The following is a 16,322-nucleotide window of genomic DNA, read 5'->3' on the forward strand; positions in this document are numbered from 1 at the left end:
AATAACATTATTATTAAATGAAATCAACTGAAATAATGTTTACACTGCCACTCAAAAGTTTGGGATCAGTGAGATTTTTAATGCTTTTTAGACTTTTCTGCTCATCAAGGCTGCATTGATTTGACTAAAAATACAGAAATTTTAAATAGTGGTTTTCCATTTTAATATACCTTCAAATATAATTTATTCCTGTGATGCAAAGCTGAATTTTCAGCATCATTACTCCAGTCTTCAGTGTCACATGATCCTTCAGAAATCATTCTAATATACTGATTTATTATTCATTTGTTTTGAAACCTGAGATACTTTTTTGATGAAATATTAAAAATAACAGCATTTATTTAAAATAGAAAACTTTTAACAAACGCTTCTGAGTCTGTAATTTTTTCTTTTTCTCTTTGAAAAAATTAATACTTTTATTCAGCAAGGATGTGTTAAATTGATTTAAAAAGTGATAGTAAAGGTTTATATTGTTAGCAAAGATTTCTATTTTGAATAAATGCTGTACTTTTTAATTTTTTATTCATCAAAGAATCCTGAAAAAAGTATCACAGGATCCAAAAAAAATATTAAGCAGCACAAGTGTTTCCAATATTGATAATAAAAGTAATAAATCAGTATATTAGAATGATCTCTGAAGGAAATTTCTATATTTTTGATCAAATAAATGGAACTTTGATGAGCAAAAAACAACAAATGTTTTTTTTATTAGTTTAACTTTGTAATAAAATAACTACAACTAAAACTGAAATGTAAAAAAATATTTTGATATATTTAAAAACAAATGATAAAAAAATAAAAGGTATAAACATTATTAAAACTTTCAATTAAATTAAAATGAAAGCTAATTCAAACTATTAATAAAAGCCATAATAGTATCTCAATGATAAAACTAAGTAAATAACACTAATGAAATTACAAGGGACTTTTTCTCAAGAGCAACATCTGATGCGATTACTCTTTAGGAGAAACTGTGCAACATTGCTGAAATTAACAATTTTTATTCAGTTTATATTTGTGCATAAAACAAGTTTTGCAATATAGTGTAAGCGACTGAAGTTTTGCTGTTCTCATGACACACAGTAAACTGATCGGTTCACGCAGCGTTCTGAGTGTTCAGGCGTATCGTCTCATCAGAGTCTCAGCGGATCGATGGCTCGTGTCTGGGCTCCGTGGAGAGAGACGCAGACGCTGCACAGAGACCACCGGCAGATATGGTTTCCCTGACGACCGAGGGCCGGAACGCGTCCCGTCTGACACTCGGCTGTCAGCGCTTTATAAAATCATCCCTCGCTTGATGAGAATATAACGTCTGGAACAGCTCCCCGGCGTCTCATTGGCCCTCAGAGCAGCAGCGCCTCCTGTGGGCCGTTCACACCATACTCATGAGTTTACTAGCAAATAAAACTGGCGTTGACACTTTTTTAGCGGAGGACATGTCAAGTCACCTTTATAGACCAATTCAGAGTAGATGTCACAGTTGTGTCAATTGCAGCTGTGCGCGCAAAGTGGAGAAAAACACTGGTAACTAGTGGAGGTAAATGGGTAAAACATTTAGTCTGATGCTTTTTAATCTGAGTCCCTTTTGTCTGATGCCTTTTAAACCCGGCTCACACTACAGGAGTTAAAATTTACATATATTTATAAAGCACCGCGCCACTTAGTAAAAATCTGCCACCATCACATCCCTATTCAAAACTGAGATGATTTCACCTCAGCAGAGGTCCTCTTTATCCTTACGTTTGTGGTACGTTTTCGACACTATATACAGACAGACAGTGTTACTACAAAAACTCAAGAAGCAGTTTCCTCCATCTCCACTATCCAGCGGACCCGTACAGCTGCTGTTTTGCGGTCGCGCATTGGCTGTTGTGAAAGTAGCCTACTGATTTAAGCACAAAGCCGTCATCATCCCGATTTTGTGTGCTAGCAGATCGGGAGGTGCAAGATTCGATCTTTGAACGCCTCACATTACCAGATAATCTGCGCCGAACATCGGGCCGATCGAGGTGCTTGACAAGATTTTTGCTCTGATACTCGGGAGGGGAAAATCGGGGCAAAATCAGGCTAAAACTCCTGTAGTGTGAGCCGGGCTTTAATCTGAGTCTGTTTAGTCTGATGCCTTTTAATCTGAGTTCATTTAGTCTGATGCAGTTTAATCTAAATCCATTTAGTCTGATGCCTTTTAATCTGAGTCTGTTTAGTCTGATGCCTTTTTGTCTGATGCCTTTTAATCTGAGTCTGTTTAGTCTGATGCCTTTTAATCTGAGTTCATTTAGTCTGATGCAGTTTAATCTAAATCCATTTAGTCTGATGCCTTTTAATCTGAGTCTGTTTAGTCTGATGCCTTTTTGTCTGATGCCTTTTAATCTGAGTCTCCTTAGTCTGATGCCTTTTAATCTGAGTCCGTTTAGTCTGATGCCTTTTAATCTTGAGTCTGCTTAGTCTGATGCCTTTTAAACTGAGTCTCTTTAGTCTGATGCCTTTTAATCTGAGTCTGCTTAGTCTGATGCCTTTTAAACTGAGTCTCTTTAGTCTGATGCCTTTTAATCTGAGTCTGCTTAGTCTGATGCCTTTTAAACTGAGTCTCTTTAGTCTGATGCCTTTTAATCTGAGTCTCCTTAGTCTGATGCCTTTTAATCTGAGTCTCCTTAGTCTGATGCCTTTTAATCTGAGTCTCCTTAGTCTGATGCCTTTTAATCTGAGTCTCCTTAGTCTGATGCCTTTTAATCTGAGTCTCCTTAGTCTGATGCCTTTTAATCTTGAGTCTGCTTAGTCTGATGCCTTTTAATCTGAGTCTCCTTAGTCTGATGCCTTTTAATCTGAGTCCGTTTAGTCTGATGCCTTTTAATTTGAGTCAGTTTAGTCTGATGCCTTTTTGTCTGATGCCTTTTAATCTGAGTCTCCTTAGTCTAATGCGTTTTTGTTAGGGATGCACCGATCCGTATCGGCCGATCATGCTTGCGCGTTTTGTCAGTAAAGCCGGTTCTGTAATCAGCGGTAAATGCCATCAGGTGCGTGATTTCACGTTGAGCCGTATATACTACACACAGCCGTTGTTCACTGACGAGCTGCGCAAATCAATGTTCATTATCAGTGTGAAAGTGCGCAGCTCGTCAGTGAACAATGGCTGTGTGTAGTATATACGGCTCAACGTGAAATCACGCACCTGATGGCATTTACCGCTGATTACAGAACCGGCTTTACTGACAAAATGCGCAAGTGATCGGCCGATACATATCGGTGCATCCCTAGTTTTTGTCTGATGCCTTTTAGTCTGAGTTTCCTTAGTCTAATGCCTTTTAGTCTGAGTTTCCTTAGTCTAATGCCTTTTAAACTGAGTCTCTTTAGTCTGATGCCTTTTAATCTGAGTCTCCTTAGTCTGATGCCTTTTAAACTGAGTCTCTTTAGTCTGATGCCTTTTAATCTGAGTCTCCTTAGTCTGATGCCTTTTAATCTGAGTCTCCTTAGTCTGATGCCTTTTAATCTGAGTCTCCTTAGTCTAATGCTTTTTAGTCTGAGTCTACTTTTAAAGCATACGTTTTTTTTCCTTATTAGTATTGTGAAATATAATCTCAGAATTGTGAGAATAAATTCAGAATTTGGACATATAAAATCAATTGTACCTTTTTTTTTTTATTTTGTTCCATGGCTCCATAGGCTGCCACTTGAAAACCATAATTTTGTCACCAGATAGGCTCCGCCCACAAATAAGTCATTTCTGGTTTTCTGCAACCATGATGCGCATGCATCCCAAATGTTTACCAACCTGTAATTGGTCTATAGAGCTGTATACAATACACACTGTTTCAAATCAGTTTAAACAATACAGTATTAAACAGGAAAGGAAAAGAATCAGTGATGCAAACTTCAACAATGCGGCAGCTGGAGTGAGACATTAGTGCTGTTCTTCGGCTCCAGTCAGTTCAAACCGTGTCAAGGCTGCAAAATTCATCAATTATCAACAAATTCAATTCTGATCTGCGTGTAAAGATATAAATAATCTGTTTGTCACATCTATTACAACAGATTCAAAAATCTCAATAGTTCCTCCTAAATAGCATTAATACTAAATGCAGAGCACTTGTGATGAATTCCTTATGCTCCTGTAAGTTGCTGTGGATAAAAGCATCTGCTAAATGCATAAATGTAAATGATAAATGTGAAAGTTTCTGCTTCTCAAATGTTTCTCCTGAGAACAAGACTCCAGTTATCTCAGATGTGAGGGTTTTAGAAGTTTTAAACTAAGCTCAAACCAGTTGATGTACAAGTCTGCAATCAAAAGAGAGAGTTATAACGTTTGTAACTTGTCATAATGTGTACATTTCCTACTGTAAATATTTAAAAACTTAATTACTGATTAGTAATATGCATTGCTAAAAAAATCACATTTGGACAACTTTTTAGCAATTTTCTCAGTAATTAGATTTTTTTGCATCCTCAAATTCCAGATTTTCAGATATCGCCTTATCCTTACAAACCATACGTCAATGGAAAGCTTCTTTATTCAGAATTACAGAAGTCAAGTGTGGTGTGAATACATCTGTGAATATGAATGCCCATTAATGTTTGTGAGCGAGTAAGAATTGTTGTTTGTTTGTTTGAGTGTCCTGATGTTGTTCTTGCTGTATGTGCTTGTGTTTTGTGTTTCTGTAGTTATTGACTGTAAACCCAGAGCATCGCTTCTGTAGTCTGGCTCAAATGCAGACGGCGCCCTACCTCTCCGATGTCAACTGGGACGATGTTTATGAGAAGAAGATGGAGCCCGGATTTGTTCCCAATGTGAGATTGAGTTCAACCAGTGACAGCACACATATACACACACTGCTGCTCCAAAGTGGGATCAGTAAGATTTTTAATGCTTTTAAAGGACACTTTTCTGTTCATCAAGGCTGCGTTTGTTTGATTATAAGTACAGGAAAAAAAATTATATTTTGAAATGTTAATGCAGTTTAAAATAGTAGTTTTTTTTATTTAAATATAGCTTAAAATATATATTTCAGCATCATTACTGCAGTCTTCAGTGTCACATGATCCTCCAGAAATCATTCTAATATACTGATTTATTATCAGTGTTGGAAACAGTTGTGCTGCTTATTTTTTAGCATGTATTTAAAATAGAAAACGTTTGGGGTCAGTAAACCTTTTCTTTCTTTCTCTATTTGAAAGCAATTCATGCTTCTATTCAGCAAGGATGTGTTAAATTGATAAAACATGATAGTAAAGACTTGTATTGTTGTAAAATATTTCTATTTTGAATAAATGCTGTTCTTTTTAACTTTTTATTAATCGAAGAATCCTGAAAAAAGTATCACAGGTACCAAAAAAATATTAAGCAGCACAGTTTTCAACACTGATAATAAAAATAATAGGTCAGTATATAATGATTTCTGAAGGATCATGTGACACTGAAGACTGGAGTAATGATGCTGATGAAAAAAAACATTCTAAATCTTACTGATCCCAAACTTTTGAGCGGCCAATTTGGCCAAAATTATTAAAACACTAGTATTCTCACCAGCTTAAAAAAATGGTTTTAAGTCAGTTATTTCTGTGTTTTGCTGTAGTGTGTCAGTAGGAAATATCAGTTTACAATTACAAACATTCATTTTGCCAAAATGGCAAAGACTACAGATGCATTTAGTGTTTTTGTGTAATTTGAATGCATTAGAATTTACTGTCTTTCCCTTCATGGAAAAAAAAAAAAATCATCACCAAAAAAATATGAGATGGGAGGGAAAATGTATTTGTGTTGATTTGGAAAAAACGTTCCATTTGTTCCTGAGCAAATTCATGGTGAATTTCAGAAGTTTTGTAAGGAAATGCAAAAGCATTGACAATCCCCATCATAATGATATTTCAGGGGCTCCATACAGGGATGTGCCATGTACAGATTTTTGTCAAAAAAAAAAAAAAAAAAAAGTGGAGCAAAATGTCTGAAAAAAAATGTACTGAAAATGCGCTCATCTCCAGACCATCCAAGATATAGATGAGTTTGTTTCTTCATCAGATTTGAACAGCTAATAAAAAACATCACGATACTCCACAAAACCACTCCAGTCCATCAGTTAACATCTTGAGAAGACAAAAGATTTCAAGTTCAGAGCTGTTTTGGCTTGTAAACTGTGCTTGATCTGTGCAGATTTCTCTCCTGATTCAGACCACTTTTTCACTGGAGGAAGCATTATTATGGACTCAATGTCATTGAGTTAAAAATGTCTCAATTATAGATTTGTTTCAGCTTTTGTCTTCTCAAGATGTTAACTGATGGACTGGAGTGGTGTGGATTACTTGTGGATTATTGTGATGTTTTTATCAGCTGTTTGGACTCTCATTTTGACGGCACCCATTCACTGCACATTCAAATGTACTGTACTCAGCCATAGATCATCTAAGATGAGTTGTTCTTCATCAGATTTGTAGAAATGTATCATTCCATAACTTGCTCACCAATAGATCCACTGCAGTGAATGGGTGCCGTCAGAATGAGATTCAAAACGGCAGATAAAAACATCACAATAATCCACAAGTAATCCACACCACTCCAGTCCATCAGTTAACATCTTGAGAAGACAAGTGTTAAAATTTAGAGCTGTTTTGACTTGTAAACAGTGCAGATTTATCTCCTAAATTCAGACCAGACCACTTTTTCACTGGAGGAAGCAATATGGATTATGGATTAATTGAGTTAAAAACATCTTAATGATGGATTTGTTTCAGCTTTTGTCTTCTCAAGATGTTAACTGATGGACTGGAGTGGTGTGGATTACTTGTGGATTATTGTGATGTTTTTATCAGCTTTTTGGACTCTCATTCTGACGGCACCCATTCACTCCACACTCAAATGTACTCGCCCTTAGATCATACAGGATAAAGATGAGTTTGTTTCTTCATCAGGTTTGTATAAATGTGTCATTCCATCACTGTCTTACCAGTGGATCCTCTGGAGTGAGTGGGTGCCGTCAGAATGAGGGTCCAAACAGCTGATAAAAACATCACAATAATCCACACCACTCCAGTCCAACAGTTAACATCTTCAGAAGACACGTGTGTAGAGCTGTTTTGACTTGTAAACAGTGCAGATTTCTCTCCTGATTCAGACCAGCTTTTGTCTTCTCAAGATGTTAACTGATGGAGTGGAGTGGTGTGGATTATTGTGATGTTTTTATCAGCAGTTTGGACTCTCATTCTGACGGCACCCATTCACTCCACACTCAAATGTACTCGCCCTTAGATCATACAGGATAAAGATGAGTTTGTTTCTTCATCAGGTTTGTATAAATGTGTCATTCCATCACTGTCTCACCAATGGATCCTCTGGAGTGAGTGGGTGCCGTCAGAATGAGAGTCCAAACTGCTGAGGAAAAACATCACAATAATCCACACCACTCTAGTCCAACAGTTATGGATTCGTTTCAGCTTTTGTCTTCTCAAGATGTTAACTGATGGACTGGGGTGGATTACTTGTGGATTATTGTGATGCTTTTATCAGCTGTTTGGACTCTCATTCTGTCGGCACCCATTCACTCAAGAGGACAGTGATGGAATGACGCTTTTCTGCAAATCCATTCCCTTTAAGTTCTGCATTCAACTTCCTTGTGAACTCTGTTCACACATTGAGACACTTTTTGTGTTTGTTGAATATTTGTTATAAACCGTTTCATTACTCTGTTTCTCAAACAGAAAGGTCGTCTTCATTGCGATCCCACCTTTGAACTGGAGGAGATGATTCTGGAGTCTCGTCCTCTTCATAAGAAGAAGAAGCGACTGGCAAAAAACAGATCGAGAGACAACAGCAAAGATTCTCAGTCTGTGGGTGAAACACACACACAAACACACGTCTCAGAAATTACATTTCACTCTTCTAGTTGTGACATTTGAGAGTAATCCCTGAGATAACAGCGTCTCGGGCGACGGCCTGAAGACCTAAAGGCCGGCGCATTGATTGTGTTTATCCTCAGACTTTATTATACTGAGCCTGACTGACGTCTGCAGTCCGTGAGCCCGGCTTCTCTCACACACACACCATCCTCTCGGCACACGCCGTTCTCCAGATATTTTCTGTGTGTTTGCGTGATTACGGAGCGTGTCTCTAATCAGATCAGGATGAATCAGCTCGCTCCTCTCTCTCGAACACGAGAGGCCTGAAGACGAGCGCCTGTGGTCTGCAGATGCAGGAAGTGCAGGCATTATTACCTGGATGATTAAATTATGAAGCTTTCAGAGCTGGAGCTTCTCCTGAAGTACGGCAGGCTATTTTTGGTGTGTTCCAGCAGGAACTGTAGGAGGTTACTGCCGACTGACGGCTAGTTAGAGCTGATTAACGTGTTGTTTCTTTGTTTTTCTCCTTTAGGAGAACGAGTATCTTCAGGAGTGCCTTGAAGTCGTCCAGCAAGAGTTCATGATTTTCAACCGTGAAAAGTAAGAATATATATATATATTGAGTTTAAAATACTCCCTTAAAGTCACCCTGAGATTTTAAGTTATTATTTAAATTATTTGTTCATTTACGTTCATCATTCTCTGATGATGCGCTGCAAAAAATATTTTTTTACTTATATTTTTTTTTGTCTTGTTTTTACCAAAAATATCTCAAAATTCTTAAATCAAGAAGGATTTTCTAGACTGGTAAAAATTGTCTTGTTTTCAGAAAAGGTCAAAATTAAGTGCGTTTTTGCTTGAAACAAGCAAAATAATCTGCCAATGGGGTAAGAAAAATAATCATGTTTTCTGTTTGAAATATTATATTTTTGCTTATCCCTTTGGCAGATTATTTTGCTTGTTTTAATCAAAAACTCACTTAATTTGGACCTTTTCTGAAAACAAGAAAATTATTTTTACTCATCTAGAAAATCCTACTTGATTTAAGAATTTTTAGGTATTTTGGCTGGAAACAAGACAAAAAAATCTAAGTAAGAAAAGCATTTTTTGCAGTGTGGTCAAATGACATGCAGGCGAAACAAAAAACAAAAATCATTTAACATTTATGGTTTAAATAATTATTAGTCTTTTTATTCTTAGCCATATTTTGGGGATAAACAGGATGAACTAAATTTGATCTCCTCTTTGGTACATCCTTATGGAAGCCTGTTTCCACCACTGAATACATTTTCTTATCTCACTTTTTTCCCCAAAATTCACAATTTAGAATTCAGAGATATAAACTTGCAATTCTGAGAAATAGAGTCACAATTCCATAATATAAACTCGCAATTGCGAGATGTAAAGTCAGAATTCCGAGATATAAACGCACATTTCTGAAAAATAAAGTAGCAGTTGTGAGTTACAAAGTCAGAATTCCGAGATATAAACGCACAATTCTGAAAATAAAGTTATAGGTGCGTGATATAAACTTCCAATTGCAAGTTATAAAGTCAGAATTGTGAGAGATAAACTAAAGTGAATGAAATTTGATCACATCTCAGGGATGTTCTTATGGAAGCCCGTTTCTGCCACTGAATAAAAAAAATAAAGGTTATTGCGACTTATCTCACAATTCTGACTTTTTTTTTTTTTTTTTCAAAAAATTGTGAGTTATAAAGTAAATATTACAAGATTTAAACTTGCCATTCTGAGAAATAAAGTCACAATTGCATGATATAAATTGTGAGTTATAAAGTCAGAACTGCGAGATAGAAACTTGCAATTGTGCGAAAAATAGAATTGCGAGTTTACAATTCTGACTTTTCCCTTGGAATTGTGAGTTTATATCCCACAGTTCTGAGAAAAAAAGTCAGTATTGTAAGTTTATATGACACAATTCTAAGAAAAAAAGTCAGAAATGCGAGATGTAAACTCGCAATTGCAAGGAAAAAAAAGTCAGAACTGTAAGATAAAAAGTTGCAATTACCTTTTTTATTCAGTGGCAGAAATGGGCTTTCATTCGTCCTCATCTATAGAAACAGTATAAATATAAAGTAAATTTTAGCTTTTTTTTTATTGTAATTTTTTTTTTCTGTTAGTGTTAAGTTTGCGTTTATAACTGGCTGTGTATGAGGTTTCTGCAGGTCTTAAACAGTCTTAATTCACAAATTAAAGTCTTAAAATGTCTTAAATCAGAAGAGGAAGTCTTCAATTCATAAATTCATGGCATTAAATGTTGCATGCACTGCAAAATAATTTTCTTCCTCTGTATTTGTGTCTCGATATGCAGTATAAATATAGTTTATGATGAAAACAAGAACAAATATCTGTCGGTGGGGAATGAAAATTTACTTTTCGTTTGAATTAACATGATTCACAGATATTTGGTAGATATTTGTGCATTTTAATCATAAACTCACTTCATTTTGGTCAATTGATCAATCTCATAAAACATGATTCTTCTTTTGTCATTTTGCATCTTAAGTAAATGTATCTTGATTTAAGAATATTTAGACATTTGCACTGGAAAACAAGACATACTTATGAGCATGACTTTTTTTTCAGTGTGATCAGTGTGTTTTTGTAAAATGAATTAAAGTAATGCAGATCTGTTGGAAGTTATATTAGCAACACTTCAAAGTTTTAAAATGCATTTATACACTGCAAAAAAATTTTTTTTTTTTTTTTTTTTTTAAACTTGGTTTTTGTCTTGTTTCCAACCAAAATATCTAAAAACATTTTCTAGAAGAGTAGAAATTGTCTTGTTTTCAGAAAAAAGACATCAGAATTAAGCAAGCTAAATAATCGTATTTAAAGCAGAAAACTAAATTATTTCGCTTACCCCATTGGCAGATTATTTTGCTTGTTTCAAGCAAAACTCACTTAATTAGAACTTATTTTTCCTGATAACACAACAATCATTTTTACTCGTCTAGAAAATCCTTCTTGATTTAAGATTTTTTTAGATATTTTGGCTGGAAACAAGGCAAAAAATCTAAGTAAGAATCATTTTTGCAGTGTATTTAAAGACCATATTGGCATGTAGTATTCTGTTAAATGTATTCCTTAAATTGTATTTACTTGCTCTTAAAAAGGCCTTTAATAGACTTGGGCCTGATTTCATAGACAGGGTTTAGACTAAGCCAGGATTAGGCCATAGTTCAGTTAAGACATTTAAGTCATTTTTATAAACATGCCTTAAATCATTACTGGTGTGCATCTTGAGACAAAACAAAGGCACACATATATTTTACGTTTCTTTTAGTGGAAACAGTTTAGACTTACACATTTTAGTCATGTTTAGATGAAAAAACAATAGAAGTCTATGGAATGTCTCCACTGGATATCTAAGTAAACGTGTGTTTAAGTGTTTATCACACATTTTAGTTGCTTGTTTGTCTCTGATAGTGTGTCTAAGACACTGATGTTGACGGCAGAGCAGCGCTGCAGTTTTCTGGAGGTCTGATATCTCCACATCACCACCTCATTTATTATTGACCAGCGTCTGCATTACTGCACAAGCCCCTCTCTCTTCTGTCTCTATCTGCTGTAATTTACGTTTCTGATGCTATTTTTATAACCACTTCATTATTCATGAATCTGTCGCCTGATGACTGTAAGGCTGTGTTTAGTCAAGTATCACTAGTACTAGTGATCATTCCTCTAATGGCACGTTTACACTGCACTACAAACCACTACAAAGTCCTGATTACTTTTCTTTAAGCCTTGAGTTTGGGGGTGTTAGTGAGGAAAAAAAAAAAGTTGCATATACAAAGTACAATTATGACCCTGGACCACAAAACCAGTTAAGTAGCATGGGTATATTTGTAGCAATAGCCAAAAATACATTGTATGGGTCAAAATGATTGATTTTATGGCAAAAATTATTAGCATATTAAGTAAAGTTAAAAAATGTCCTACCGTAAATATATCACAACGTAATTTTTGATTAGTAATATGCATTGCTAAGGACTTCATTTGGACAACTTTAAAGGCGGTTTTCTCAATATTTTGATTTATTTATTTATTTTTGCACCCTCAGATTCCAGATTTTCTAATATTATCTTGGTCAAATATTGTCCTATCCTAACAAACCATACAACAATGGAAAGCTTGTTTATTTAGTTTTGATTTAATTTACAACACCTTCATAAACTGAGTAAAATAAAAAAAAAAACGCATCTAGTGCACACTCTTTATTATGGAAGATCGTTTCCGCCACTGAATTAAAAAAAAAAGGATTATTACAACTTATCTCACAATTTTGACCTTTTTTCTCAGAATTGCATGATATAAATTACAATTATGAGAAATAAAGTTGCAATCGCAAGTGCAATTCTGTGAACATCAGGTTTTTTTTCTTCTCAGTACTGGACATTATAACTCACAATTGTGAGTTTATATCACAATTCTGAGAGAAAAGGTCAGAATTGCCAGATACAAAGTTGCAATTCTAACTTTATTCCTTGCAATTGTGCATTTATATCTCACAGTTCTGAGAAAAAAGTCAGATTTGCGACTTTATGTAATTCAATTCTAAGAAAATATCTTGTTCTAAGCAAAAACTCACTTCATTTTGACTTGTTTTTTTCTGAAAACAAGACAATAGTTTTACTTGTCTAGAAAATCCTTTTTGATTTAAGAATTTTTTAGATATTTTTGCTTTTAGATATTTTTGGCAGTGAAGGCTTAATTATGATGTGCGTTTAAATCCTAGGACTTTTTAGATATCTGGGCTGGACACAAGACAAAAAACCTAATTAAGAAAGGCATTTTTTTGCAGTAAAGAGAATGTATAAGTTTACAGCACCTTTATAAATAGAAAACAATGCAAAAACACACCTAATGCGTTCTACATAAATTTGTTTTTGAGTTTAAAAAATCTTGTTTAGGTATTCTGCCATCATCCTCAAAAAAATGTGATTTAAATAAAATTTAAAATACTTTTTTTTTTTTTTTTTTTTGTCTTGTTTCCAGCAAAAATATCTAAAAAATCTGAAATCAGGAAGATTTTTAGACAAATAAAAAATCTTGTTTTCAGAAAAAATGTTTGCTTGGAACAAGCAAAATAATCTGTTTTCTGTTTGAAATAATACCCTATTGGCAGATTTTTCTGAAAACCATCATTTTTACTTAGAAATCCTTTTTGATTTAAGAATTTTTAGATATCTAGGCTGGAAACAAGTAAAAATGCAGTGCTGTAATTGCGCAATACTGTGTATTTTGTAAATTTACTGTAAAGTAAAAAAAGTTGCCATCAATGCAGACTTTGCATCTGACATTTATGAACCTAATTTAGAAATTCTATGCTTGAAATGTCACTTTTTATGGTGACATTTATGTGTGTTTAACTCATAAATAAGATCTTTCAGACAGGACTTGAATACGTAATTTCCCTGACCATCAGTTCCTCAATTAAAGCTTGTCTTCCATAAGATTGCATTTAAAAATCCGGTTTGCATCACATTATGTTCAGGAAATGTACACATCTAGTTGTAATTGATTAGTCCAGTGTGTTGATGTGATTTGTGTGTTTCAGGTTGAAGCGTCGGCAGGAGGAGGAGGGCTGTATGGGAGCAGACGGAGATGGGGATGGGGACGGAGCCGAGGGAGACGGCGACCCAGATGGAGACGCCGACGAGGCCGAGGGAGGAACGGAGGACGAAGAGACCGAGGCCGAACCCGAGACCTCCAAACTGAGCATGTGCGGTTCGGTCTGCTCGTCTCCAGGAAGCTGCTAGCGCCCCCTGCTGTCTATCTGAGCTGCTCACCATGCCTTTAAAAGCCCCTCGTGATCCGAGCCGTGAGCGAGCCGCGCGGCTTCCCTCGTCTCCGTCGCTCCTAGAGTAAGTTTGAACTTCTATGCAACGTAACTCTTCAGCATGATGTAAAATAGAGATTATAGAGGCAATTCTACAATGTAAGACTGTTCGCTTGAGTATGACGACATCACATGACGACGGAGGAGATCTTCATCTCGAGTCCACACGCGTCAAGCTGCTTGATGAGCAACCGATAATTGACTTTACTGCGTTTGTATGTTTACATCATGTGAGTTATTATTGATCACGGAAGCGTCTGGTGCCTCTTGAATTCATGTGTTGCTGGAAGTCAAACTAACTACATGACTAGTTAACAGGAATATGATCTTAAACACTTTTAAAAGCCACATAAGTATTAGAAATGCAGCGGATGTTCTTGTTCCTTGAAAAGTTAGTCATGCACTGCAAAAATTAGTCATGTTTATCAGTCTTGTTTTCTAAAATAGCTAGAAAATAGCTGTTTTCTCTGTGAATATCACATCCATAACACAAGTGAACATATACACTGCAAAAAATTGCAAGAAACTAAATTTGAGTCAACTTAAAATAATTGGATGACCTGCTGCCTTAATTAAGTTCAGTCAACTTAAATAAGTTTAGTCACCTTGAAATGTTAAGTTGTAGTAAGTTTAAGTTTAACAAACCAAATGTTGTTTATTCAACTCAAATATCTAAGGCAGCAGGGTAACAAACCCAGTTTTCAAATTGATTCAACTCAAATTTCTTTTTTAAGTTGACTCAAGTTTTTGGGTTGACTGAACTTAAAATTTTAAGGCAGCCAGGTAACAAATTATTTTTAGTTATTAGTCTTGTTTTCTACGGATTCCTAAATCAAGAAAGATTTACTATAGAAGCCAAATAACATAAGTCTTGTTTTCTAAAAAAAAAATGTCTGAAGTGAGTTTAAGCAAAACAACAAAATATCAATCAGTTTGTTCAGAAATATACTTATGTTTTGTTCTTTGAAGTTGTTTTTTTTTCTGAGCCGATTGGCAGATATTTGCTCGATTTTAATCATGTTTTCCAGATCTTTGCGTTTGAGATGTTTGACTTCTTCCAGCACTTTAGAGCAGAAGCTTGTCTGTTGAATTCAATGCAAGTCTCATTTGTTTTGTTTTTCTCTCGAAGAAATAAAAACACTTGGACCGATCTGTTTACAGTGAGACGAATCAGTTTAATTCTGCACAAAAACGATCACATGACTATTTCTGCAATGACATCATGTGAGTTATTATTGATCACGGAAGCGTCTGGTGCCTCTTGAATTCATGTGTTGCTGGAAGTCAAACTTAACTACATGACTAGTTAACAGGAATATGATCTTAAACAGTTAACGGTAATATGATCTTGAATACATTGAATACATAAGTATTAGAAATGCAGCGGATGTTTTTGTTCCTTGAAAAGTTAGTCATGCACTGCAAAAATTAGGCATGTTTAGTCTTGTTTTCTAAAATAGCTAGAAAATAGCTGTTTTCTCTGTGAATATCACATCTGTAACACAAGTGAACATATACACTGCAAAAAACAACACAATTTCTTGAGTCAACTTAAAATTTTAAAGGCAGCAGGTTAACAAATTATTTTCAGTTCAGTCAACTCAAATAAGTTTAGTCACCTTGAAATGTTAAGTTGAACTAAGTGAAACCAAATGTTTTTAGTCAACTCAAATATCTAAGGCAGCAGGCTAACAAACCCAGCTTTTAAGTTGATTCAACTCAAATTTCTAAGTTGTTACTTAGTACAACTTAATTTTAAGTTGAGTCAACTCAAAGTTGAGTCAACTTGAAATATTAAGGCAGACAGGTAACAAATTATTTTAAATTGTTAATTAGTCTTGTTTTCTATGTATTCTTAAATCAAGATAGATTTACTAGAAGCCAAATGACAGTCTTGTGTTCTAAAACGTCTAAATGAAGTGAGTTTGAGTAAAATGACAAATTCAAAGTTTTGTTCTTTGAAGTTGATTTTTTTCCGAGCCCATTGGCATATAATTGCTAGTTTTAATCATGTTCTGTGCGTTTGAGACGTTTGACTTCTTCCAGCACTTTAAAGCAGAAGATTGTCTGTTGAATTCAATTCAAGACTCATTTGTTTTGTTTTTCTCTCGAAGAAATGAAAACACTTGGACCGATCTGTTTACAGTGAGACGAATCTGTTTAATTTTACACAAAAACGATCACATGACTATTTCTGCAATGACATCATGTGAGTTATTATTGATCACGGAAGCGTCTGGTGCCTCTTGAATTCATGTGTTGCTGGAAGTCAAACTAACTACATGACTAGTTAGCGGTAATATGATCTTGAATACATTGAATACATAAGTATTAGAAATGCAGCAGATATTCGTGTTCCTTGAAAAATTAGTCATACACTGCAAAAATGAGTCCTGTTTATTAGTCTTGTGTTATAGTTGTGATTTTCATTTAGAAAACAAGTAAACATATACACTGCAAAAAATGTCAATTTCTTGGGTCAACTTAAAGTAATTTGTTAACCTGCTGCCTTTAAACTTATTTGAGTTGACTGAACTTAAAATTTTGTCACCTTGAAATACAATTTTAAGTTGTACAACATAAGTTTAACAAACCAAATGTTTTGTTTAGTCATCTCTAATATCTAAGGCAGCTGGGT

At 35.0% G+C, this 16,322-nt stretch overlaps 1 protein-coding gene across 1 annotated transcript in view; it reads left to right on the plus strand.

The window, feature by feature from the left end:
• LOC141325134 (serine/threonine-protein kinase 32C-like) overlaps positions 1–14,445 on the plus strand; it is a 219,652-nt gene extending 205,207 nt beyond the window's left edge. Inside the window, exons 9-12 of the mRNA XM_073833623.1 lie at positions 4,657–4,782; positions 7,684–7,812; positions 8,354–8,421; positions 13,403–14,445. Of these exons, the coding sequence (XP_073689724.1) occupies positions 4,657–4,782; positions 7,684–7,812; positions 8,354–8,421; positions 13,403–13,604 (525 nt within the window). The 3' untranslated portion in view covers positions 13,605–14,445. The remainder of the gene's footprint in view (positions 1–4,656; positions 4,783–7,683; positions 7,813–8,353; positions 8,422–13,402) is intronic.
• Positions 14,446–16,322: the final 1,877 nt, after the last annotated feature.

Source organism: Garra rufa, chromosome 2 (assembly GCF_049309525.1).
Source record: "Garra rufa chromosome 2, GarRuf1.0, whole genome shotgun sequence".
NCBI lineage: Eukaryota > Metazoa > Chordata > Actinopteri > Cypriniformes > Cyprinidae > Garra > Garra rufa.